Source organism: Fusarium proliferatum (genome assembly GCF_900067095.1).
Source record: "Fusarium proliferatum ET1 genome assembly, contig: FPRO_scaffold010, whole genome shotgun sequence".
Classification (NCBI taxonomy): domain Eukaryota; kingdom Fungi; phylum Ascomycota; class Sordariomycetes; order Hypocreales; family Nectriaceae; genus Fusarium; species Fusarium proliferatum.
Genome location: NW_022194799.1, coordinates 1,745,780 through 1,769,472, shown reverse-complemented (window position 1 = coordinate 1,769,472; position 23,693 = coordinate 1,745,780). Strand labels below are relative to the sequence as shown.

Here is a 23,693-nt window from a genome sequence, read left to right as displayed (position 1 = left end):
CTGTGATCTCATCCCTCAACCACCCACATGGAGTTTTCGCTAGAGTCTATCCCCCCATTGATCAAGTATTTTCTCAGGCGCTCATACCAGTTTTTATTGAGTTAAAGTATACCCCGGGTCTTGTTTGGCCTTTAATGCAGAGAGAGTTAAGAGTTCAAATAGCGATCTCGAAAACCTTCTGTGAACCCCCCGAGCCTTTGGTTGGCAGATTTCAAGTACAGTTTAATATAAGGATCAGAAGAACCTTTATTCTGGTAGGTTGTTGCTAAAGTTTCCTTTAACATCCACAAAGCTTTCTTCACTGCGTGTATTATATACTCTCCCAAGCTCTTCCGTTTCAACTCTTCGGTTACTTGACCTTCATTAATCACATCCTCTAAAGGAAAGCTATCGCGCACACATAAAACAGATGACTCGCTGGGGCTCACTCCCTCAAGAGATTCGCAGCATGATCTTGGGGTACGTGGTTGCTCACGACCATATCGCGCCCTATGCTCCCGTCTCGATAGAATGGCGCGATGCCATTGAGAAAAAGACCTTTCGGGACCTTCGTATTCAAGCCTCCTCTTTGGACGCTCGCCATAGCTCACCAACGGTATTTCAGACACTTGGTCGCCTGCGGTATCGACATAGACGACTCGTCAAACACATATGGCTCAACGTTGAGCTTGAAACGCGGGATTGCGATCGGTCGCGGAACGTGCACGAGACTGTGTGTATCAACGTTGCTATCACACGGCTATTCCAGGCCTTGCAATTCTGGCCGGCACAAGAGGACTTGACGCTAGAGATCAACGTGTATGAGCCTGTGTATCACTCGAAGGAGTGGTTCAGAGGGCATCACATTGGGTGTCCAGGGGAACAAGACGGAGATATGTCTCGTTTGTCAAATTCTCAACTCCAAGAGTTTGCAATGCCTTCACACGCGTCACTATGGGGATTATTTTCATCTTTGGCCTTTAAACTGCAAAGTGGTCCCTCTGTCCAAGCCGTAACCAAGTTTCTTCTTCCTCGACAATGCCGACGTCAACTTGAACCAGACACTCTTTCCTGCATACTCAAGCGACTTCCCCGGCTGGAAGAGATTTCCCTTGAGACTTGGGATGTCTCAGAGATTTATGGACCCTATTACATGGAAGGTTATATACAGCGCCTGTTCTTACAGCCTAGTTCCTTCAAAAATGTCAAGTCGATGACGGTTTTCCAAGATCGCAACGAGTACTTTAACGCGGTAGCTCGTCGCCGCAGATCGCGGATTCAACGCCATTTCCAGCCCCAACTGAGGCCAATTCTGCCAGGCAAAGTGCTTGCTCGGGAGCTCGCTGTAGCCAGCCTTTCGCTTGAGAATCTCTCCCTTTCTTTCATCGTTGATGCCGTCGACTTCTTCAGCCAGTGTCAAGAAAACTGGCTCTGGGCCGACCTGCGTTCCCTTACACTGACGTCCCGACTTCTCACCAGTGGCGGTGACTCTCTCGAGATCCACGAACTGTTACAGACTGCTGCGCAAAAGACCAAGCATATGCCAAAGTTGGAGAGGCTCACAATATGGAACGGCGGAGCCAATGGAGCATGCGCCTTCACATATCGCAAACAGAAATACAACGCCTCGGTGTTGTGGCAGGCAAAGGGGGGTACACGGCTGGATCCCGCAGTGTACAGTTCTTGGGAAAACTTGCATCCCGGATACTTTCTCAGGGTCGAGGAAAAAGATACATGGCCTTTGATCACGTCTCATGCCGCTGCTATCATGTGCTTGGGATTGCAACATGTGGTGGACGATTTGTCGTTGAGACAGATGCAACTGGAGAATGGTATCCCTTGGGGGAGTATCTGAATAATTGGACGAGGGTGCTCAAGAACAGAGGAATGCCATCCTTGTCGTCCCTAAGTGAAGTTACTCGCATGTAAGATGCAAGCTAATTCCCCAAGGGAAAAGCATCGAGGTGGTTGTTTCATCACACTTGGTTCGCTCGCTAGGAATAAAAGTATAATGTCTTCACTGACTGTACTCAGGCCAATGTAACAGTACCACTCATCACTGCATCTCGGGCGATGAGGACTCTGAGAGAGTCAGGTGAGGTCCAGGCAGCCAAAGAATGCATCCATTATACTTACTGCAAGCAAAATATTATAGGGGTAACTCTGTAGCAATCTACATAGAGCGTCTAAAATGAAGTTGAGAGTGGCACTTCGGGTATGTAAGTCAATTGACAGAGTTTCCAACGATGTGCATCGTCTTCCACGTCATCATTGTGCTCTGATCGCCCTTTTCTCAAGGCATTGAACGATTAAGGAAATATTCTCCCTATCGCTAAAGAATTAAAACAACCTTCCTTCGGTCTCGGAGGAGTATGACTTACATTCTGGATAATAGTTCGCCACGCTATCCTTCACTTACACTCTCTACCGCTCCAGGTTGCATACGCAACTGACATGACGCTCTTTGGCTACGATTGAGGTGTCTTGAGTGAGCTGTCCCCTTGGTATCCTCGAGTCATAACCTCTGACACTCTCGGGTGATGTCGTCGTAGCTCAAGACTTTTTCTCAAACTTCATAGCCTTGTTGGACCCACAACGAAGAACCTCCTTGCTACTGTAACTACAATCTATGACATCGGTTGCTTTGTTGAAGCTATCATTGCCTTTACTATCGGGAGAGACTTAGGAGAAAGAAAGCTATCGTCGTTAGTACGCTGACCATGTCGATTGGCACTGTTATAAATGTCACGTCGTAGATTCTTTCGCAGATGATCTTCGGGAGGGTAGTTCTTGGGTGAGTGGCCTCCATTTGTCTGCAGCTTATACTGACGGGGAATAGAACAGGGAATGGTAGCAATACTGCTACAGGCCCGATATGGCAGACAGAGACAGCACAAGCCAAATGGCGAGGTAAACTGAAGCTGCGAATAGTTCAGAATCATTGAATGCATCTTAATAGTCGAAGGCGGCCATTCAAATACTACTCTTGGGCTTCCTTGTATGTGAATAGGCATGAGACACGGTGGACTATTGATACACCTCCTCGATCCATGTTCATCCGCAGCCAGTTCTTGATATCAAATCCCTCTTCGGATGATTCGTCGTCAGATAGACTCTTCGTCGTCAGCGTCTTCGTCTTCTCTCTGCATATCCTCACCATTGCCGATCTCACTCTCTTCATCGCTCTCGTCATCTTCCTCCTCAATATCCCATTTCATTGCCTTCTCCCCGTACATATCCCTGTAACTCTGTGCCGTGATGGGCAGCACCGCATCCCCATTGTCAAACCTCCTCAACTTCAACTTTGCCGCCTTGGACCACCATCTCTCCAGAAACTCATCCTCCAACTCGACAAAATGCGGGTTTCGTTTCACAATACGAACCTTTCCGTGCTTCTCCCCGCCCTGTTTATTCTTTATCTGTGGCTTGTTCAGCAAGTCATCAAAGATAGGACAGTCAAACCAGGGCGAACTGAGAAGCACATCGCGCCAAAGACCATCTTCATGGGCTTGCTGTGTCTCCTCGAGATGCGGGGAGTGCATGATCTCGCGCTACCAGGCCAGCATACCGTGCATGTCGTGGAATTCCCAGAGTTGTGCGTTAGGAGCGTGGATGTCTTTGTAGCGGCGGTTTGATCGGTCAAGAGCTGTCCAGAAGAAGAATTGGATGTGTTCGGCCTTGTATTCTCGGATGTTGGGGCTGCTGCTAAGGGTCTTGAAGAGGCGCACTCTGCTGGTGGCCGCGAGAAGCCAGTCTTCGTCTATAATCGATGTTGATGGGATTATAGGGCTCTTGTTGTTTGGGTAGGGATAGAGATCTAGAATCGGGGTATGGCTTTTGTGCCATATTGCTTCGATGTTGCCTGGGGGGTCTGGCCTGTAACCTTCAGGGATATCATCCTCCATCGTGAGGTCTCTGTTCAATAAGTAAATGAGGTCTTGACATGTTAGGATGCTTACAAGACATCTTTACAGTCGCAATCTCTGCAAGGCTACTCTGTGAAGCAAACGCCTTCAATAGCAAAACACTGTGAAGCAGCATTGATGGCTGACAAAGGCAGATTAATTATCGCAAATAAAACAGTAAATTATGACAATCGCAAACTCAAACAGAACTAAATTGAAGCGAAAGCTTTCTTCAAACACGGCCCATAACGGAGAGTGACCATCGCATAAGAATGCAGCCGTCACTGTAAGCCAGCTGTGGAAGGTGCAGCTGTGAAAGGATGACAATAAACAAACATGATTCCTCGAGACGCAAACATGTTTACATCAATTGTTCCTATAAATCAGCGACGTACAAATACATAAAGACAAAGCAAACAGCCTCAATTGCTTCAACATAATGGGAATACCTTCACTTGCTAATCCCTACAAATCTACTGGCCAATCCGCTTAGTAACCCATTTCGACGGCCCAGCTCTCAAAGCTCCCCAGTCACCTTACGTAATCGCTCAAGTCTGTCGACCGGAATTGACTGGCAGCTCAATTCAATCAATCACCTCACAAACCGAAGACCGCCCAACGCGACAGCAAACGACGAGCCCGCCCGCACGAGGGACGATACGACAGTAGCGACATTCGAGACCAGCGAGCGACATTCATTTTTGCCCAGCATGCCTCAGGATATGCCCCCTCGGGGCGGGTACGAGCCCGTCCAGTACAAGGTGCGTTGGAAGTTTACGGGAGTGCAATTGGAACGATGTGTTGTTTGAGGGTATTTATGAGATCAATTGGCTCGTGGGGGGGTTGTTGAAAGAATTGGGGGGGCGTCACGGTCGATTGCAAGGCCGGGAAGACATGGAGCAAATGCAGGCCGTTGAAATGGACGTTTATCTGACTTTCTACAGCGAAACCTCCCCGCGAAGGGTTTCCGTCCCGGTATCCTCCTCCTCGGAATGGGCGCTGTTATGGGTTACGGCTGGTATAAGCTGATCGGCGGCATGCGTGAGGCCAAGTACGTTATCTCTCCCTCTACCCGAGCATGCATCTACAACAAAACACGCCGGCAATCTACAAACACCCCACGACCACGATTGCTCGCACAGAAAACAACGATATGGAACTCAATACTAACACCTATCAGCGAACTCGGCCGTGAAAAGATGTGGGCTCGCATCAACCTCATTCCCCTTCTCCAAGCCGAAGAGGACCGCGATCAGGTCCGTCGATATCTTGCCGATCAGAAGCGTGAGAAGGAGTTGCTCGGCGACAATGCCAAGGTTTACAACAGCGACCGGTTAGTTATCTGGTCAAGAGGTACCGTTGATGGGGAATATGCTAACACAGGGCAGATTCGTGAGGCCGACTTTCGCTGTTACACCCCCTCCTACTACAAACTAAACAAACGGTGGAAAGACGCAAGCTTGTATATATGTTTTAACAAACTGGTTTTACCTGGAATCGAAAGGTCACAAAGAAGACACTGACTACCTCTACTGTGACTATTTGACACTCTCAATCTTCTCCTCCGTCCACTGCCACAGCTTCTTGCCCAAGTCCTCACTGAAACACATGTCATCACCCTTGTTTGCCTTTCCAACGGGCTCATAAAACGCCACTGTCTCATCTCTCTTGACATCACCGGCCGCAGCCCAAGCGGTGTTATATCCACCTTGCTTGACCGTCATCATAGATGGGTTGGTAACATACACAAACATTCTCTTCCAGAACCCCAGGCCTGTGACCAAATTCGTAGCAATAACACCAGGATGGACAACAACGCTCTTGATAGCAGGGCATCGTCGCTCCAGTTCCTTTGCCAGGACGATGTTGGCGAGTTTGCTCTGTCCATAACGGCTCCATGTTCCAAAGGGTAAGTGTTCTTGGAGTGAGTGCAGCGTCTCAAACTCGATGCCTTTCTTTGGATGGCCTGCGTATCCGAGTGAAGTAACACTAACAAATCGCACTTCGCTTTTCTCAGCAGTTTTCTGCATGATTGGCAAAAGAGCCATCAAAAGCGTCGCATTGCCAACATGGTTAACACCAAATTGCAGCTCCAGTCCATCTTGAGTAAGTCCATCAACAGCCATGACTCCCGCATTTGCGATGAAGACATCTAGTCGATCATGTGTGAACATCTTCGCTACGGAGCGCATGCTTGCAATGGATGTTAGATCGCATTCGAGAAATGTTGCTGGAACGGGAGATATGGCAGATATGAGAGACAACGCGGAGGCTGAGGAGCGCCCGGTGAAGTAGATGTAAGATGGATTGTGAGAGGCGAGAGTGAGGATAGCAGAACGGCCTAGACCGGAAGTTCCTGGTGACTCGTTAGGAGGTGATTGTGAAGAGGGAGGAGGAGACAAACCGCCAGTGATGAGGATGACCTTTCCGGTGAGAGAGGGAATGTCGGTTTCTGGATTGAAGCCTTTGAAGGATACCATGATTGAGATAGATAGTAATTTCAGGATCAAGACAATAAGTGGTGTCAGTTATGTTGATTCAAGTGGTTGTACGAATGTAACAAGAGTTGCTGGCATCTTCAATCAAGGGACATCTCGTCCTTCTTATACGCATCTCACGTATCTCATCATCGTTCCTCCGTGTGCAATTCTAATTACAAAGCGACACACTACACGTCATGACTTTGTCGTCCGGCGAGTGTCTTTCTAAGTGAAGCGGCATGATAGATCCCCGATGTGAGACGGGTTTCTGCAGTAGCTCTCACTAACCCGGTCAGGCTCAAACCACACCAAGATTTGTTAGTACGGGATAGTCAACCATCCCTGTCCCTCTGTCAAAAATTGGCGACAAGATCTCCGGGTGGAGCGTAATCGGTTTTCAACCTTCAACCTTCATCCCATCAGAGGACAAAGGAGCAAACATGGCACATACGTTTCATAAAATAACATCAAATTAGATTAGACACAACAACGTGCTTGTAAGACTTGATTGCCCTTGCCTCGGGGTATTACACAGCGTATTTACCAGTACAAATCTCAAACCCACCAACTCCCCTCCGTCATGTACACGCTTCTATCTCCATTTTACTGATGTAAATGTAGGGTAAAAATTATCCTATTCCATATCGCGCCTGACTCCATTCCCGAGGTTTCAAGTCTTCAATTCGCCATTGATGCTTCTCATATCTCAGTCCGCCATAAGCTCTGCTAGCAACTCTCTCTCCAACTCATCCTCATCAAAATCTGCCCCGTCGTCAACATTCACCAGAGGCTCTTTGTCCCGGTCCACCACATCTTCGTCGCCCGTTGGAACTGGTGTGGGTAGACTTCCATCTTCTGTGTCTTGGTCGTCGCCGTTGGGTGTTTGTATTGATCGGAGACCAGAGGCACCCCTATTCCGAGCCAGGCGTTGCTTCTTGGCCAGGACACTTTCGCCTAGATTTGAGCCGTCGTCGTCTGACTCATCGGCATCAGCCTTACGTTTGATGCCTTTCGAGTTCTGACCGTCCACGGATTCTACGTCAGATTCTGTGACTGTGGGGGCAATGCTCACGTCGCCGTCGTCGCCAACATCATCATCCAGGAATTCGGCCAGTTCATCTTCAGCTTCTCCCCAGTCAAAGTCCCTAAGCTCTTGCCCCGTCTGCGCATCTTCAGCTTCGTCAGCTTCCGATGTAACTTCAGTAGTATCATCGCCCCCCTTCTCCCTATCAGCGTCCATAATCTCTAAAAAATAAGGTCGCTCGTCGAGTCGTCTCCATTGACTTAGGCAGTCGGTGAGCCAGTTTTGGTTGACAATTTTAATGCTGGGGATTTTCGCTGCTTGTTGTACCTTCTTGGTACGAGGGCGTGATGAGGCAACGACAAGATGTGTGACTCGTTTCGATACTGTATCCAGGACCTGAGCACCATAACTCTGAGCCTGCATACCAATCTCCGACTCCTCCACTCTTACGCCCAGAGGAACAAGCCCTGATAGCACAATCACAAGACCGGACAAGACATTGGACTTGAGTTCGTCGAGAATGTCGCCGACATCCGGGACCATAGATAAGTCAACGCCATCGTCAACGGATGCCCTTCGCTTTGACTTGCTATGTGCCGGTGGGTGTGTTCCCTCTTTCTCTCTCCTTTCCGCTCGTCGCCGGTCGTATGTCTCGTAAAAGGCTGTGTGTAAGTCTGTAAGATGGTCTTGGAGAGCGATAAGCTCCTCGTCGTCGTCAACAAGAACGTTTCGGTGGTGGACAGGCGGTGATTCGCTATCATTCTCGCCAACATTCGTGTCTTGCTGATCGTCTTCCTTGTCTAGCTCTTCCTGCATATGGAGCAACGGTCGATCCTTGATTTGCTTCTCGAGTGTCTTTTCCTGCTCTTCTTCCTGGACCTTGAGACTGGCGGCATCGTCTCCGCCGCTCATTCGAGCGATCTCATCCATTGGTGAAGCTTTTGGTGCTATTTTCACGCCCTTTTCCACCGGCTTCGACTTCAGTATAGGTAGAATATCCGTTCGCTTAGGGAGAAAACTCGAGTTGATGTCGCCAATACCCTTAAAGAAATCGTAGGGCACCACCTTGATAAGGTTCGGTCGATTCATAGGCCACACATCGGCTCGGTCGTCAATGATAACTACCATGTCTGTACTGACGGGGAACAGACGTTGTAAGCTCTTGGAAGTGATGCTACCATTCTCATCACGACTGATGACCCGGTTTCCAAAGAGCTTCTGTTCGGGGTCAACGATCTTGGCGATGTTGAGAGCGTAGGCGCGTGTGCCCATGGTGTAAACGTGCAACTCATACATCTTGGAAACCTCATCCAAAAATTCCATCAATCCAGGTCGAAGCTTGATATAGTATGTGCAGCCGCTGGTCAATCCGCGAGGGCCGTCATCATTGAGCTGGAAGTCCCTCACATCCTTCACAGCTTCGTAATTAGGATTCGTCGGATCGTTCTTCCACTCTCCGATCGTGGGTTCTATACAAGCATGAATAATAGTTTGGTCAAGATCGACAACGAGACTCAGTTTCCGTTGTCTGAGTAGGCGCTTCTGGTTCTCGTGCTCGGCCTTTGTGGCGACGCTTTCGCTGACTCTCAAGACAGTCTGGTCATGGCTCATGTTGATCATAGCGCGATCTGTGTCGAGGTTATCACTCGCCCAGTTGATCTCGGTCATGTCAGCGCCGCACAAACTGCAAAGACCCTGCACCTGAACTTCATGACCGCACGCTTCTTCAACCATCAGGCAGGGCGAGTCAGCCGCGATCTCCTGGCCTTCGCGGATGCGCCATTGTTTAAGCTTGCCTTCGGCGGGGCTGTCGAACTCGGTGTATGTGGTTTCATCGTTCCAAGTCTCATCGTTAACCTTGCGCTTCCAGTGGAACTTGTACTCGAAAATGCTTTCTTGTTTCTTGATCGTATCGCCGGGTTTCTTGAGAAGTTTCGTAACAATGATAGGGTAATGTAGGCGCGAGCCTAGGGGGACGATCTTGTCGTGCATTGCGTGTATCGTTGGTAGGTAAAATGTGTGTAAGGGTTCTTGCGATGATATCGGTAGCCTCTGATCACGAAGATTAGCTCGCATTCATCGGAACTTGCCAGATAAAACTTGGTGAAAGGCTGAGTGGATAAAGTCGCTAGTGATCCTTAGTGACAAAGAAACGTACCTAGCGAGCTCCCCTTTCTTTAATCCTTCGCGGCGCAGGCGCACCAGTCAAGCCCATGGCCTCACCAGCAGATCGTCGCGAAAGTGAATCAGCGCGCCGTCGCAGTCGCACGTGCAAATCGCAGTCGCAATCGCGTTTGTTCTTCTCAATGGACAATTCTTCGCAGGCTTGAACAGCGTGAATAATGGTACTGGTAGAATTGATCCGTGCTGATAACTTGAATCGCTTTGCTGGTGTCTTTTTTTGTCCTTGATGCTACGAAAGAAAGCTCGTACAAGGTGACGCACTAGGTTGGCACAGCTTGTAGCGCGGACCAGCTTCTTCCTTGTACTGTTCTCAATGAGCACGATCACGTGGCTGGCTGGGTAGGTGAGCACCTTAGCTTTGGTGGACGCTGAGAGACTCGGAGGCGCTGGAACGTTATCGCGGCGCCTACCGTAATGTAAATTGGTGGCGCAGTTGATTCTCCGCGATCGCGATCGTGTGTGGCAGTTGGAGTTGGTCCAAGCTCTGCGGTAACAAGTGCGACGTGATGTTGGACAAGTCAAGACAGCAGAAGCGGTTTTGTTTCACTATCTTTATCTTATCGACAAGAATAAGAAACAGAAACAAAAGAGCAACTCAAGTCTAAGGTCGGAATAGAAATGTGGAGCAACACGAGAGTCGGGGAGCGATAAGATGTCAGAATTGGACGTCAAGACTGTTGTTGTTGTAAAGTGACCGATAACAAGAACTTATGTTAGTTATATGTTAACAATATTCATATCCATCAGCAGGGTCATAGAGAGAGCTTACCACGAATGAACCAATCAGGTTAGGAATAGATCACCAAGTTTCGTCCTATGATGGGCTCGATACAGTACAACTGCCGCTCAGAGAAACAAACCTAGGTGGGAAGACCCGCCCTTTTTGTACCTGGAGCTGGAGTGCTGACCCCCCGTCACATCATTCAATCATCAACGCAGCAAGCTTGAGTTATACTTTACAGCTCGAATCCCAGGGAAAAGGGGTAAAGCACAAAGGACTCAATTAATCTGCTGCATCCACTTGATCCAAAGCAATGACATTATCTCTTTGTCAAGTTCCTCAACCCTTTTGATCCTTTGTTATTGATTACGGATGCCATGACCGAGGCTATCACTTGGACAGCTTGTGTGGGGCTTGGCCTTAGCTTAGACTAGGTAGGTAGGTTGTCTCGCGACGCAGAAGTGGTCTCAGTTGGTGGCGTGTCAGTGACTACCCTAGATCAATTCGGGATGCGAAAATTCATCACCAGTTGAGCTCAGAATGGAACAATTGAGTCACATGCGCATTGTACACGTATACAAGGCCAACGTTGTCGGCGTGTTTATATCTGAAGTATCACAAACTACCAGGGATGTTGCCTTTGAGCGTTGTCGAGCCTGTGACAAACATCGTGAAACGTAACAAGCATCATACAACTCATACAAAACAGATACTACTTCAGCTATCAGGTCTTCTCAACAACATTACAATAAAAGTGGAGGCAACACAAACTTCAATACCAAAATTCTTTGATAACACTGGTATCTATCGCGAAAACTCAAACCAACGCATCTCCACCTAACCTGGCCATCTATATGTTCATCGTTACATTCCATTTCGTATCACTCATAGCATCATTTTAGCCAATCCCAAGATGCGACTCCAACACCCTTAAGCAGAGGATTGAATGACTCTGTAGCCTTCAGATACCAGCTTTGTAATCTCTTCATTCTTATGTTGCAAAATGCCCAACGCATATGCAACATCGTTCCATTGTCGCTCTGTCTCACAGCGGTTGAGTCGTGCGGCAAGCTTCTCGGCCAGCTGTTTGGCGTGTTTGTCCTGGCCAATGCGTTAGTCATTGCTTGTTCAACCATGAGTGCACCACATACCTTTTCAACAAAGCCAAGAAGGAACTTGACAATCCTGCGGAAGCTCTCCTCCTCCATATTCCCGCCAGCGCTGAGCAGACTGAACATGTCGACAAAGTGGTTGTACACAGCATTGTCCTTGGTGCTGAGCTCGGTGAAGAACATTCTCGCCAAATCAGCGATCCTGCGATCTTCATCCTCCAAACATTTGGCCATCTCGCCGAGCTGACCCTTGACCTTGACCTGTCCAGCGAGGATCAGGAAAGTCAATGTCATGAGACACGTTCGCTTGACGGACGCATCGTCGTCAGCCAGTCTGCGGTAAAGGAAGTCGGTGTTCTCATCAATGAGATGATTGAAGCAGACTGCCATGTCACCCAGTGCGATAACAGCATTGCTTCGGACAGTGGCATTGGGCGAACGCTCCATGATAGTGATGAGCAGCGGCAAGTTTGCTTCACAGTACTCGGCAGACACACACATGAGCTTAGCGAGACAGAGTGTCGCGGCGGCCTGGAGTCCCTTATCGGCGTATGTTGTGTTGTTGGCGCATATTTCTGACACCAGCGGGCCAAAGACGGCTAGTAGAGAGTTGGGCCCGTATAGAAGCTCTCGCTCACGAATGTGTGCCATGGCTTCTGTAAAGTCATCTTCTGTTGTGCCTCCGATCAGATCAAGCTCATCCGCATCATCTTCCTTGTCCTTGTCGTTTTTAGCGGGCGCTGCCTTCTCCTTCTCCTGCTTTCGGCGCTTGAAGTCGAGTTCACACAGCTCAAGATGAACAATTTGCTTGATGGCAACGTGGCCGACGATGAATAGAAGCTGAGACAGAGCGATGGCATTGTCGCGTTTTTTCTTCTCGCCCTGGGTCGCAGTCTGGTCAGCTGTTGGCGCAACCTTTGTCTCATCTCGCGATGTAGGGCGCGAGCTGGGCTGCGAGGATGGTGGGGAGCGAGACTGTCCAAACACCTGTCGTGCTTTTCGTCGGATGAGGTCTGAGCAGAGGGTATCGGGATGCTTAGAAATAGCATAAATGGCGTTGATGGCCTGCTCTGCTACTCCATACCACTCCTTGCTGTCCGAAGGAACCTCGGTGATGGCAGCCAATCTGACGGACACAGCGTGGTCGTTTGGCAATCGTGAGAACTTCACAGGAGAGTCCTTAGACTGTCGTCCAGATGGGTTAATACGCCTCAAAGCAATGCATGTAAACTTGGCCAACTGAAGATCATTGTGTCCATGCAGACCAAGACCAGTCCGAAGCATGGTCTCCATCTCACCAACCACAATCTCGGGGTTTGCAGTTGCCAGCATTCCCAAAACAATGATGGCACCTCGGCGCTGAGTGCGGGAGATCTCCCGTTTCTGAACACCATAGACTTGCCAAAGCTTGTTGATAACAACCTCGGGGATCATGCCGCCCTTCATCATTGTCGCCAAGAGCTGCTCAAGCGATGTCAGCTCAGCGGGTGTCGCGCCAAAGGTCAAACTGATCATGTTGCGCGCGATGTAAATTGCCGAATCATTAGGACTGAACGAGTCAGGTGCCTCAAAGAAGAGTCGCCTGTAACATTCGATCAAGTGTGTCTGGACACCCTTTCCTTCATCGCTATTGCCCTTGGTCCAGATGAGTCGAAGCATACGTCGAATACCGACCTTGTTCTGCTCAATATTGTAGGCGTCACCGACCTCAAAGAAGTCCATAGCCTCAATAACCTCGCTCTTGTTCCTTGACCCGAGGAGCTGGCAGATCGTGGTGGTGGCGTCGTGGATAACATCGATAAACTTGAGAGCCTCGTTGTAGTATCTCCGGGTGAGTGTCAGCTTCTCGATAGCTTCACTTGTAGCAGCTTCCTCCTGTGCCTTCTTGATAGCAGCAGCCTTCTCCTCTTCAGTCATCTGGGTAGGCTTCTGAGGAGAGCCAAGTTGTGTCGCCTCATCAAGAAGCTCATTGTCGACGGTCGTGTTCGCCTGATCGCCTCCAAAGCCAGGGACACCAGGGGGAGGCTTGAGAGCATCCAGCTCCTCCTGCACCATGTCCAAACGAGCCTGCCACTCCTTTCTTGACAGCTGGGCGCCGTGCATGACCGTGAAAGGATGTGTCTTGATAAGTGTGCCTAAAAGCTTTATTGCGTTACGTCGGACATTGCTGCTCTTGTCTTCCAGACTTCTACAGGCGAGTTCTGCAGCCTTTTGTCGCCGCTTGGGGAACTTTTGCGCAAGATCGCAAAGTCGCATGTACACTTGGAGAGTTCTGCACCGGCAGTAGGGGTTGATGTCGAGGAATCGCTCTTCCAGCACATCGAAAAAGGCGTTCAGTTGGGACTTGTGGTTCTCGCTGCGCTCATCTTGCTTGCTGAGGTAGCCAACCATGTTTCCACAGACCTCGATAAGAGCACATCGAAGAGTATATGACTGCTCTGATTAGCTAACAGCACATGGCATATCCATGAAAACCTACCTCGCTGTCCAATTGCTTCGCAAGCATTGTCATCTGCTTAATCACCAATCGTGGCGCCAACTCAGAAAGCTTGGCAATAAAGGAAGAAACAGACTTAGGTCCTCTAGTATCGTTGGAGTTGAATTCTTTGTTACTGATTTCGCGTAATACCTCGTCAGCGAGCTGAGGATAGTCGTAAGTTTCTGCTAGGATGTGTAGGAACTCGGCCATTGGTTCCGACAAGTGCTCGAAATATGTCAAGTTCTGGATGATGTTGATTTGCGCCGCTTTCAGTTGTCAGCATTTCACTTGATTCGGGCACTTCGAGGTGCTTACCATATCCATGTCCATGATGCTTCACTGCAATACAAAGGACCTTGAAGCAGTGCATTCGGATGGTTGTTGTCTTGACCCGTTGCTCACTCTCCAAAACCATATAAACTGGTCGGGTAAGGAGACCAATGAATGTATCTCGTTCGCTTGTTGTGAGAAAGATCTTGGAGAGCTTGAGCTTGAGGACCTTGCACATAACTTCCAAGGCTCCCTGAAGCTGTGTAGCCGAATCCCAAGCTGCGTCCTTATCCTTTGCGGCCCCCTTCTTTCCCTTTCCGCGTCCTCTCGCAGCCGGCGCCGCTGACGACTTCTCAGCGGCCTTGGTCTCGACAGCAGCGATCGTCCATTGCAAAAGGAAACCGTATATCTCGAGTAGTTTCTTGTGGTGGGGTACCGAGTCTTGCTCGTCGGGGGAGTCGATATCGGAGTGAACAGAGTCGGCCTCTGCACTCAAGCCGCTCATAACAAGGTCGAAGATCTTGCTTAGGGCGTGGGTGGGAAGATGTGCTGTGTATCTGGGATTTTCTAGCTCAGAATGTTGTCCCACAGTCGGAGTATCAGGTGAATGATGGAGGGATATGGGGGCTAACTTGAGGAGGAACTGCAGCGAGTCCATGTGGGAGGCGCGCATGATGGCATCTGGATTATCGGCGACTGCGTCGACGATAGGGTTTAGGACAGAGTTAACGACAGGGAGTGTAAGGGCTTCGGGGTCATTTTCGCAGTCGAAGAGAGCCCCATCAGCTTCAGGCGTTGAAATGCTGGCTGGGTCCGACATGTAGTGCTTCAAGGCATCGTTGAGGTCAAAGTCAATGGTATCCATGGCGGGCGAGTCGACAGTGTCGTCGCAAGTAGCGAGCGACAAGAGGGAAAGAAATGAAGCGGTAAGAACGGTAAAACCTAATGAAAGGGTATCACAAAATGATAAAGGACTAAGCGTGCCTTATGCGCCGAATGTATTGCGACCAGGTAATACCAGACCCGTTAAACCTGACCGTTTGGTGCTTGTTGACAATGCAAGCTTAGTACCGAGTCGGTGGAGGGGATTTAGATTTGGCTGAGGGGACGTGAGCCAACCCCTGGGCAACGATTGTTTTTGTTTTGTTCAACGCGACCACTCAGAGCCCTTCCCCTCCATGTCCCGCTAAAAAGACAGCGCGTTGAGCCTATCAGACCCTTGCAACCATTCATCGAGGCTGGCTTTAATCTTCAAGCCCCTCCAACTTCGACTGCATTTGCAACCCGTGGATGCTCTGAAGGGCCAATAACAAAGTCTTGTTCTTTTTCTTAAGTTTGTTTCTACCTGTGAGAGTTCAAGGCGGCTGAAGCGAAGTTGATTTTTACTGGGTGCATTTTCTGTATTACAAAGCGATCATGAGCGCTGCGGTTCATCAGCATGTCGAAGAGCACTTCGATATCCATGAGGATTTGAGGACGGAGGATACGGAGATGATGGTTGAAGAGGAGCGCACTGAAGAAGCAGCTCCAATAGATGAAGACGAACGCGTTCAGTCATTCCAGCAGGTGCATCAACAACAGCACATTCAGCAATTGCAGCACCAGCAACAGCACGCCCAACACCAACCGCAACAACCGCAAGAAGAGCCCCAGGAAGAGGAAGAGGAAGAAGAGGAGGAGGAGGAGTCTGAAGACGAAGCCGTTGACCGAACCGTTCAAGCAGACATGGATAAGTTACAGAATGACTTTCCTGGTTTTCGCAATCGGTATCGGTTGATCAAACGCATCGGTGAAGGTACATTCCCATTTCTCCCATTTGCGCCCCATTGAGATTAACAAATGTTGCCAGGAACCTTCTCTACCGTCTACAAAGCCGAGGATATTATGTACGACCACTACGACAACAGCTGGGACTATGAAGACGATTCCTCAAAATGGACACCACCGCCCAAAGCAACCGACAGTCCTGTGTCTCACCGTCCCCGTCGCAAGGCACGTTACGTTGCAATCAAGAAGATCTACGTCACCTCAAGCCCCTCGCGAATTCTTAACGAGCTTGAACTACTCCACGATCTACGTCAATGTCCCTCCGTCTGTCCTCTCATCACCGCATTCCGCGAAACCGACCAGGTCGTGGCTATCCTGCCTTACTTTCGACACGGAGACTTCCGCACGTACTTTCGTGACTTGACTATTGCAGAGATCTCTGTCTACCTGAGAGAACTCTTCACCGCCCTGAAAAGTGTTCATGATCATAAGATTCTCCACCGCGATATCAAGCCTACCAATTTCCTGTACGACCCAGGTACACAGCGCGGTGTCTTAGTCGATTTTGGTCTTGCCGAGAGGGAAGGGTCTGATGCCAAGCCTTGTCTTTGTCACGAGTCCCGAGAAGTCCGAAAGCATCGCCAAACAAACTCAGTCTGGGCGCAGAATGCTGCGACTCCTCAGGCAGGATATCCCAAGTCTGACACACGATCATCCCGACGTGCCAATCGCGCTGGAACAAGAGGGTTCCGTGCCCCTGAGGTTCTCTTCAAGTGCACGGAGCAGACTACATCCATCGATATCTGGTCTGCCGGCGTTATCCTACTTACCATTCTATCTAAGCGCTTCCCATTTTTCAATTCGGCCGACGACGTTGAAGCAATGATTGAGATAGCGACTATATTTGGTACTAAACGCATGAAGGCTGCAGGTTTACTGCATGGGTGTGTCTTCGAGACCAGCATTCCCACCGTCGGTCAAGGAGGCTTCTCGATGGAGAAGATCATCATGTGGAGCACATGCAGAGGTGAGGAAAAGCCTTTGACAGGAGAGGAAAAGTTGGCCATTAACTTCCTCGAATGGTGTATGGAGCTGGATCCTGGCAGGAGAATAACGGCCGCGGAAGCATTGAACCACGATTTTCTTCTCTTGGGCGACATTGAAGCCGAGAGGCAAGAGAACGAGCAAGGAATGGCGGGTCATTAAACAATTCTGTATCACTAATGTAAACATAGAAGCATGGAAGGCGTTGATTTGAGTATGGTGTTATGGAAGTGGTTGGCTAGATATCTGGTACATAGCCCAACATGACTGATACCCAGTGTTACAAACGTCTCACAGGGAACAGGTACAAGGACACCAGTGGCACGATCACAGTGTATTAAAAAGTTTTGTCATTCATCATCATGGGCGAAAATCGATTTTTATTTCGTTAACTCCTTGCAAGAGTCCCTGATGCAATGCCCGAAGCCGACCGACCTAGGTCCCTGCTCACAGGAGACCTGTCATCCATTGCCCGTTGTTCGCGGGTTGGAGATTCTTTTTTCCTTTTGCGAAAATTCCCATACAAGCCCAACCGACTCCTAAGCAAGCACAACATTTAGAGAACAGTTGCTTGCTTAAGCGACAAGCTCAACGACACCACCGGCCTGCTTGATCTTCTGCTCAGCAAGGCGGCTGACCCAGCGGGCGCGGACGACGAGAGGGATCTCGGGGAGACGGCCCTTGCCGAGAACCTTGGAGTAGCCGAGGGGGAGGAGGTCGAGGACGGGGACGGTATCCTTCTTCTCGCCGGAGACGTAGGCGTCACGGGTCTCCTGGGGGACGAGAGACCACAGCTTGTCGAGGTTGATGATGGGCTTCCAGAAGTGGTTGGGCTGCTTGTGGAAGTATCGCATACCAACCTTACCGAAGTAACCGGGATGGTACTGTCATAGAGTTAGCCAAAACCTCGCCCAAGTCTTCGCTTCAATCGTGCTGTCGAACCTTGTCCATGTTGGTACGGTGGTGGTGCTGACCACCAGCAAGACCACGACCACCGGGGTGCTTGCGGTGCTTTCCGACACGTCCCTTACCGGCGGAAACGTGACCGCGGCTGAATAACAAGTCAGTCCATCTCAAGTTCGGTATAACATCGTTTTTGATCTCGTCGAGTTCGAGAGCAGCCGCCGACAAAGGGCGATTATTGTGAGCTCCAGCGGTCTATCTCTGATTTTCCTGAGGGAAAACAGGAACGGACGCGGTCTCTCTCAACGACCAACCTCGTCGACGGCGAGGGGGATGAGGACATACTGCTTGCGGGTCTTTGAAGTACGGGTAGGCATGGTGACGGCTGTGGTTGTCGACTTGTCCGAATGTTCACAGTAGAAACTTCGAAATGGAGGGTGATATCCTGTAAAGCTAGCAAGAGCCGAAAATCCAGACGAGGGCAGAGCAACCCTAAGAAAATTGCTGTGGGAAAGCGGGGCCGACTTGCGGTCTTTCCAATTTTAGCGTGTCAGGTGATTTCGTGGGTTGACCGTGGTGAGTCTCGGTGAAGACCCACCAATGATGGACTCAAGGGTAACTGATGCTTTGAGACGCGCCTGAAGTGCGGTGGCTCTGGTATTCAATCCATTGACAACTGATGTTAATTGATCAAGATGGCGCATTCCGAAGTGGAAAAAGTCACGCAAGATCTTGAAAAGCTGGACTTTCATCATCCGTATACACCTTATGATGTTCAAGAGCAGTTTATGAAGGCTGTTTACGATGTTTTGGAGACTGGTAATGGGCAAGTTGGCATTCTAGAGAGCCCAACTGGTACAGTAAGTGCCTGGAAATCCCAAGGCAGATATTTCGACGCTGTATTATTGGCTTTGGGTCTGCAATACGCTATCCTATCAGAGATACTAACACTGAATAGGGGAAGTCACTTTCACTGATCTGTGCCTCACTAACATGGCTTCGCAACCACAAATCCAACCAATTCGAAGCATCAATCCAAGAATCAGCGGAAGCTTATAAGGATGAACCATCATGGCTCGTTGAGCAGCTTCTGCGGCGCAAGCGCGAAGAGCTCGTCACGCGCTGGGAAGAGCGGGAGAAGCGTCTTGAGACCCTTCGTCTCAAAGAAAAGGCACAAGAAGAACGCGCCCGTAAGCGTCGCCGAGTTGAAGACTTCGTACCCAGTAGATCACGCGTAGAAGATGAAGATGCCGAGTGGTTGCTTGATGACCCAGATAATCGCGATGCTGGACCTCAGGATGCGCTGTCTGGCTTGAGTAGAGAGACACGAGAAGTCCTTGCGAGTATCGGCTTGGGAGGGGCGAAGAAGCCTGAGGAGGAAGATGATCTTTTGGAGGAGGAAATCAAGGTGCGAACATCTTCGATAAACCGTAAAGTACGAGTAGTAACATTAGTAGATCTATTATACGTCAAGAACGCATTCTCAACTTTCGCAATTCATCACCGAACTTCGTCGCCCCTCATTTCCACCCTCACTGCCAACGTCGCTCGCCAAGGGCGAAGAGACGAAGACAGAAGCAGTGAAGCTTCTACCATTATCCTCTCGGCAGAGATTATGCATCAATCCCACTGTCTCACGCCTGGGGTCCGTCCAGGCTATAAACGACAGGTGCTCAGAACTCCAACAGCCAAAGTCAGGACAGAAATGTCCCTTCGTCCCCAAAGAAGATCTGCTTTCTCAGACACACCAATTCCGCGACTCAGCTTTAGCCACACTGCCAGATATTGAGGACCTTCATCAACTTGGCAAATCACTTTCTGTCTGTCCATATTACGCATCGCGAACGGCCTTGCCAGGCGCCGAGATCATCACACTTCCGTACCCTTTGTTGTTGCAGAAAAGTGCCAGAGATGCGCTTGGCGTCAAGCTGGAGGGCAGTGTTGTTATTATCGACGAGGCGCATAATATCATGGATGCGGTGGCAAATGTGCATGCGGCTGAGATTAAGCTGAGCGATCTGCGAAGAGGAAGAGCCATGTTGGGCGTTTACGTGAAGAAGTTTGGCAAGAAGCTCAAGGGCGTCAACCGAGTCAATGTTGGGAGAGTGGGAAGGGTCATTGATGGTCTTAGCGAATGGATGGACAGCGCACTCAAGTTCAAGGTCAGTCTACGTCCATTACTGGTGAAGTAACAACTAACATCTTCACAGCAAGAACACGGTATCGTGGATCCCAACGACTTAACCCGGCCAAAAGGAATTGACCAGATCAACATGTTTGAGCTCATCCAGTACATCCAAGAGTCGAAGCTCGCCTTCAAGATCGAAAGTTACATATCCCATGTCGAAAGTGAGGATACAAACTCTAAAACACCAAGATCAAGTTCACCAGTCCTTCACACCCTAGTATCGTTCCTCATCGCCTTTACAAATCTCAGCTCCGAAGGTCGAATATTCTATCAAAAGATCAAGGGGCCAGCCCTCGACATACAGCTTTCTTACTTGCTCTTATCGCCAACCTACGCATTCTCATCTATCGCGTCGAGTGCGAGAGCAGTTGTGCTTGCAGGAGGTACAATGTCTCCATTTGATGATTACAAAGACCACCTGTTCCCTTCACTGGAACCAGAAAAAATCACCACTCTTAGCTGTGGACATGTCATTCCGCCCGAGAACCTCTGTGTCTGGACGCTGGCCTCTTCAAGACCTGGGGCACCATCCTTTGAGTTCAGCTTCCAGAAGCGAGGCGACACAGAAATGATAACGCAGCTGGGCCTTGCCATTCTGAACCTCTGCTCCTTAGTCCCAGATGGTGTCGTTATATTCTTCCCCAGCTATGGATATCTTGACGAAGTGGTAGCTGTCTGGCAAAAGAGTCAAGGAAACGCACAGCCAATCTGGGATCGATTGGCAGCACGAAAAGCACTCTTCAAAGAGTCAAGAGGCGCATCAAGCGACGAAGTCCTCCAAGAATATTCCGACGCCATCCTCGGCGAGCAGAGCAACGGAAAAGGTGCTCTTCTTCTCAGCGTCGTAGGAGGTAAAATGTCAGAAGGCATCAACTTCTCCGACCGTCTTGGTCGATGCGTCATAGTAATCGGATTGCCCTATCCCAACATCGCATCGCCAGATTGGAAAGCAAAAATCGAGTACATCGAGACAACAACACAGAACAATCTTACGGCACAAGGTGTAGCGAAAGAAGAAGCTATAAGTAGAGGCAAACAGACAGCGAGAGACTTTTACGAAAACGCTTGTATGCGGGCAGTTAATCAGAGTATCGGCCGTGCAATCCGGCACCGGGGCGATTATGCGGCGATAGTTCTTGTGGATCGACGATATGGCACGGAGCGAATCCGGGGCAAACTACCGGGGTGGATAAGAGGGGGGTTAGTCAAGGACAGTCACGAGAAAGGCCTCGGAGGTCTGATGGGCGCTGTCGGAGGCTTTTTCCGAGGAAAGAAAAGCAAAAGCCAGAATCAGTAAAAGCGATAGTGATAGGGCTGGGTCTTGGTTACTTCCAAGTCTGGGGCATAACGAAAGATTTCAGATCACGAGACACATTCGAGCTTGTACAAAGATGGGAGCTTGTTTGTGGGTGGAGGTCGAGACCCTTCTTGGCGTGAGGATGGAGAAGGCGAATGGAGGAGAAGAGGCAGATTAGGCTTTTCCGCCACAGAGACCGTGCTTTTGACGGAAGATCGATGGACGGCGTGTTAGAAGGATGCAGAACATGCGTCGAACATTCGATATCTGGTTGTGACAGGGTTCATATCAAAACCACCGAGACAATACCACAGTAATTGACTCACTTATAAAGCTACAACCAAGACACATCAAATACAATCAGAAAACAAGTACAGAATAAAGACATTATCTGTGAAGGGTAGATACGGCAACATCAGGCATTTCCTGTCAAACACGCCTTAACAACACGCCTTAACTAGGTAAGTCGTCCGCGGTAAAAGCTCCATGCGGCGACCTTTATCCCGCAGAATCGCGTTAGCAGTCACACTAACATCGACTGCCATTGGCGAATGAATGAATTCTCGTTGGTTGATCAAAAATACTAGCGACATCCCAGAAAAAAAAAAGGCGGAACCGGGTCCGGGACCGGGGTGACCGATTTATTTGCCCGTTGACTCTTATAAGACTCATTCTCCTCATTCTATAGTTCTCAAGATATTTGGGGGCTTCATCATAATATTATCTTGCTTTTCCTTGAAGTCTTGCAATGGCGACAAAAACAGAACAAGCTCCAGAGAGGAGCATGCCTCCCGATGATGATCACAGCGATGTCGAGAGTCTCAAGGCGGCGGCTCTTTTCCACAAAGCTTTGCGCATGGGAAGAGTTGAGGAGAAGGGTATTCAGCCCATTCCCCTTGAAGAGCGCACCGTAACACGCTTTTACAACATTTTCACGGTCTGGGCGTCTATCAACTCTAATATCCTTGGGTAAGTTAATTTCTGAACCTTTTTATGAGCGTATACTAACAAGTGTAGTATCACTTTTGGCATGCTGGGACCATTGGTGTATGGCCTGAGCTTGAGAGACTCTGCGCTCATCATCCTCTTCTTCTGCCTCTTCTCAACTATCGGGCCTGCTTATCTTGCTACGTTTGGTCCCAAAACGGGAATGAGACAGATGATTCAGGCGAGATATAGTTTTGGTCGATATCTCGTCTCTATTCCTGTTCTTCTCAACCTTGCCACTCTGACTGGTTTCATGGTCATCATCTTTGTCGTCGGTGGACAGTGTCTCTCCGCTGTATCAAGCGGCCACTTGAGCCCTGATGTCGGCATTGTCATTATTGGCATTTTGTCGCTGTTTATTTCGTTCTGTGGATTCAAGGTTCTGCATTACTACGAGACTTATGCTTTCATCCCCGCCATCATCGCCATCACCATTGCGACAGGATGTGGTGGCTCTGAGCTTTCGAAGCAGGCCCCTCCTGCGGCACCAGCGACTGCAGCAGCTGTTCTCAGCTTTGGAATGATTGTTGCGAGCTACATGATCCCTTGGGCAGCCATTGCAAGCGATCTTACGACATATTTCGATCCCAAGGTCCCCTCGTGGCGGGTCTTTGCGTACAGTTACCTCGGCCTCGTCACACCCACCATTCTCCTCATGGTTCTCGGAGCTGCCATCGCTGGAGCTCTTCCAAATGTTCCCGAGTGGTCAGAAGCTTATGGTGAAACAGCAGTCGGAGGCGTTCTCGCAGCCATGCTTTCTAGCGCCGGTGGCTTTGGAAAGTTTGTGGTTGTTATTCTCTCGCTCACTCTGTTGGGTAACACTGGCGGTACAATGTACGCCATTACACTCAACTTCCAGACTCTTATTCCTGGCTTGATCAAGATTCCCCGCTACGCCTTCGCCATTGTCGTTACCGTCATCGTCATCCCCACAGCTATACGAGCTCAGCGCGATTTCTTTGTCAACCTTGAGAACTTTGTCGCTCTTATCGGTTACTGGTCTGCATCTTTCATCGGAATTGTTTCAGTTGAGCATCTTGTCTTTCGAAAGGGTCGCTGGGAAGCTTACGATCATGCTATCTGGAACGTTGCGTCTGAACTACCCCTTGGTATTGCGGCCATCGCTGCGGGCACCATTTGCTACGCGCTCGTTGTGCCTTGCATGGCACAGGCTTGGTGGACTGGTCCAATTGCAAAGACGACTGGTGATATTGGCTTTGAGATCGCGTTTGTCATGAGTTCCTTGTTCTACATACCCTTCCGATGGTTGGAAAAGCGCATGTCGGGGAGGTAATTATAATGACAAATACGGCCTCAACGCCGGATCGAAGATAATGAGATGTACGCACAAAT

The 23,693-nt window shown here is 49.5% G+C and overlaps 10 protein-coding genes across 10 annotated transcripts; 5 read left to right on the top strand and 5 right to left on the bottom strand.

The window, feature by feature from the left end:
* Positions 1–409: 409 nt before the first annotated feature.
* FPRO_12052 (uncharacterized protein) lies at positions 410–1,834 on the top strand (the record flags this gene model as incomplete). Its single annotated transcript, XM_031221593.1, has 1 exon — positions 410–1,834. The coding sequence occupies one exon, from the start codon at positions 410–412 to the stop codon at positions 1,832–1,834; it is 1,425 nt and encodes a 474-aa protein (XP_031087136.1).
* A 1,249-nt stretch (positions 1,835–3,083) lies between these two features.
* FPRO_12051 (uncharacterized protein) lies at positions 3,084–3,884 on the bottom strand (the record flags this gene model as incomplete). Its single annotated transcript, XM_031221591.1, has 2 exons — positions 3,084–3,487; positions 3,548–3,884. The coding sequence occupies 2 exons, from the start codon at positions 3,882–3,884 to the stop codon at positions 3,084–3,086; spliced, it is 741 nt and encodes a 246-aa protein (XP_031087135.1).
* Positions 3,885–4,594: 710 nt separating this feature from the next.
* Positions 4,595–5,321, top strand: FPRO_12050 (uncharacterized protein; the record flags this gene model as incomplete). Its single annotated transcript, XM_031221590.1, has 4 exons — positions 4,595–4,645; positions 4,829–4,935; positions 5,065–5,217; positions 5,273–5,321. 4 exons carry the CDS (start codon positions 4,595–4,597, stop codon positions 5,319–5,321), a joined length of 360 nt encoding a protein of 119 aa, XP_031087134.1.
* Positions 5,322–5,422: 101 nt separating this feature from the next.
* On the bottom strand, positions 5,423–6,364 carry FPRO_12049 (related to alcohol dehydrogenase homolog Bli-4; the record flags this gene model as incomplete). Its single annotated transcript, XM_031221589.1, has 1 exon — positions 5,423–6,364. The coding sequence occupies one exon, from the start codon at positions 6,362–6,364 to the stop codon at positions 5,423–5,425; it is 942 nt and encodes a 313-aa protein (XP_031087133.1).
* Positions 6,365–7,070: 706 nt separating this feature from the next.
* On the bottom strand, positions 7,071–9,380 carry FPRO_12048 (uncharacterized protein; the record flags this gene model as incomplete). The annotated part of the gene is made up of 1 exon (XM_031221588.1): positions 7,071–9,380. The coding sequence occupies one exon, from the start codon at positions 9,378–9,380 to the stop codon at positions 7,071–7,073; it is 2,310 nt and encodes a 769-aa protein (XP_031087132.1).
* Positions 9,381–11,223: 1,843 nt separating this feature from the next.
* On the bottom strand, positions 11,224–15,019 carry FPRO_12047 (putative YCS4-subunit of condensin protein complex; the record flags this gene model as incomplete). Its single annotated transcript, XM_031221587.1, has 5 exons — positions 11,224–11,394; positions 11,445–13,838; positions 13,885–14,150; positions 14,200–14,711; positions 14,787–15,019. The coding sequence occupies 5 exons, from the start codon at positions 15,017–15,019 to the stop codon at positions 11,224–11,226; spliced, it is 3,576 nt and encodes a 1,191-aa protein (XP_031087131.1).
* A 551-nt stretch (positions 15,020–15,570) lies between these two features.
* Positions 15,571–17,127, top strand: FPRO_12046 (putative CDC7-protein kinase; the record flags this gene model as incomplete). The annotated part of the gene is made up of 2 exons (XM_031221586.1): positions 15,571–15,949; positions 16,004–17,127. 2 exons carry the CDS (start codon positions 15,571–15,573, stop codon positions 17,125–17,127), a joined length of 1,503 nt encoding a protein of 500 aa, XP_031087130.1.
* Positions 17,128–17,540: 413 nt separating this feature from the next.
* Positions 17,541–18,245, bottom strand: FPRO_12045 (putative RPL28-60S large subunit ribosomal protein L27a.e; the record flags this gene model as incomplete). Its single annotated transcript, XM_031221585.1, has 3 exons — positions 17,541–17,849; positions 17,908–18,016; positions 18,214–18,245. The coding sequence occupies 3 exons, from the start codon at positions 18,243–18,245 to the stop codon at positions 17,541–17,543; spliced, it is 450 nt and encodes a 149-aa protein (XP_031087129.1).
* A 318-nt stretch (positions 18,246–18,563) lies between these two features.
* On the top strand, positions 18,564–21,353 carry FPRO_12044 (uncharacterized protein; the record flags this gene model as incomplete). Its single annotated transcript, XM_031221584.1, has 4 exons — positions 18,564–18,728; positions 18,827–19,276; positions 19,326–20,030; positions 20,079–21,353. The coding sequence occupies 4 exons, from the start codon at positions 18,564–18,566 to the stop codon at positions 21,351–21,353; spliced, it is 2,595 nt and encodes an 864-aa protein (XP_031087128.1).
* Positions 21,354–22,101: 748 nt separating this feature from the next.
* Positions 22,102–23,634, top strand: FPRO_12043 (uncharacterized protein; the record flags this gene model as incomplete). The annotated part of the gene is made up of 2 exons (XM_031221583.1): positions 22,102–22,322; positions 22,371–23,634. 2 exons carry the CDS (start codon positions 22,102–22,104, stop codon positions 23,632–23,634), a joined length of 1,485 nt encoding a protein of 494 aa, XP_031087127.1.
* Between the last annotated feature and the right edge of the window lie 59 nt (positions 23,635–23,693).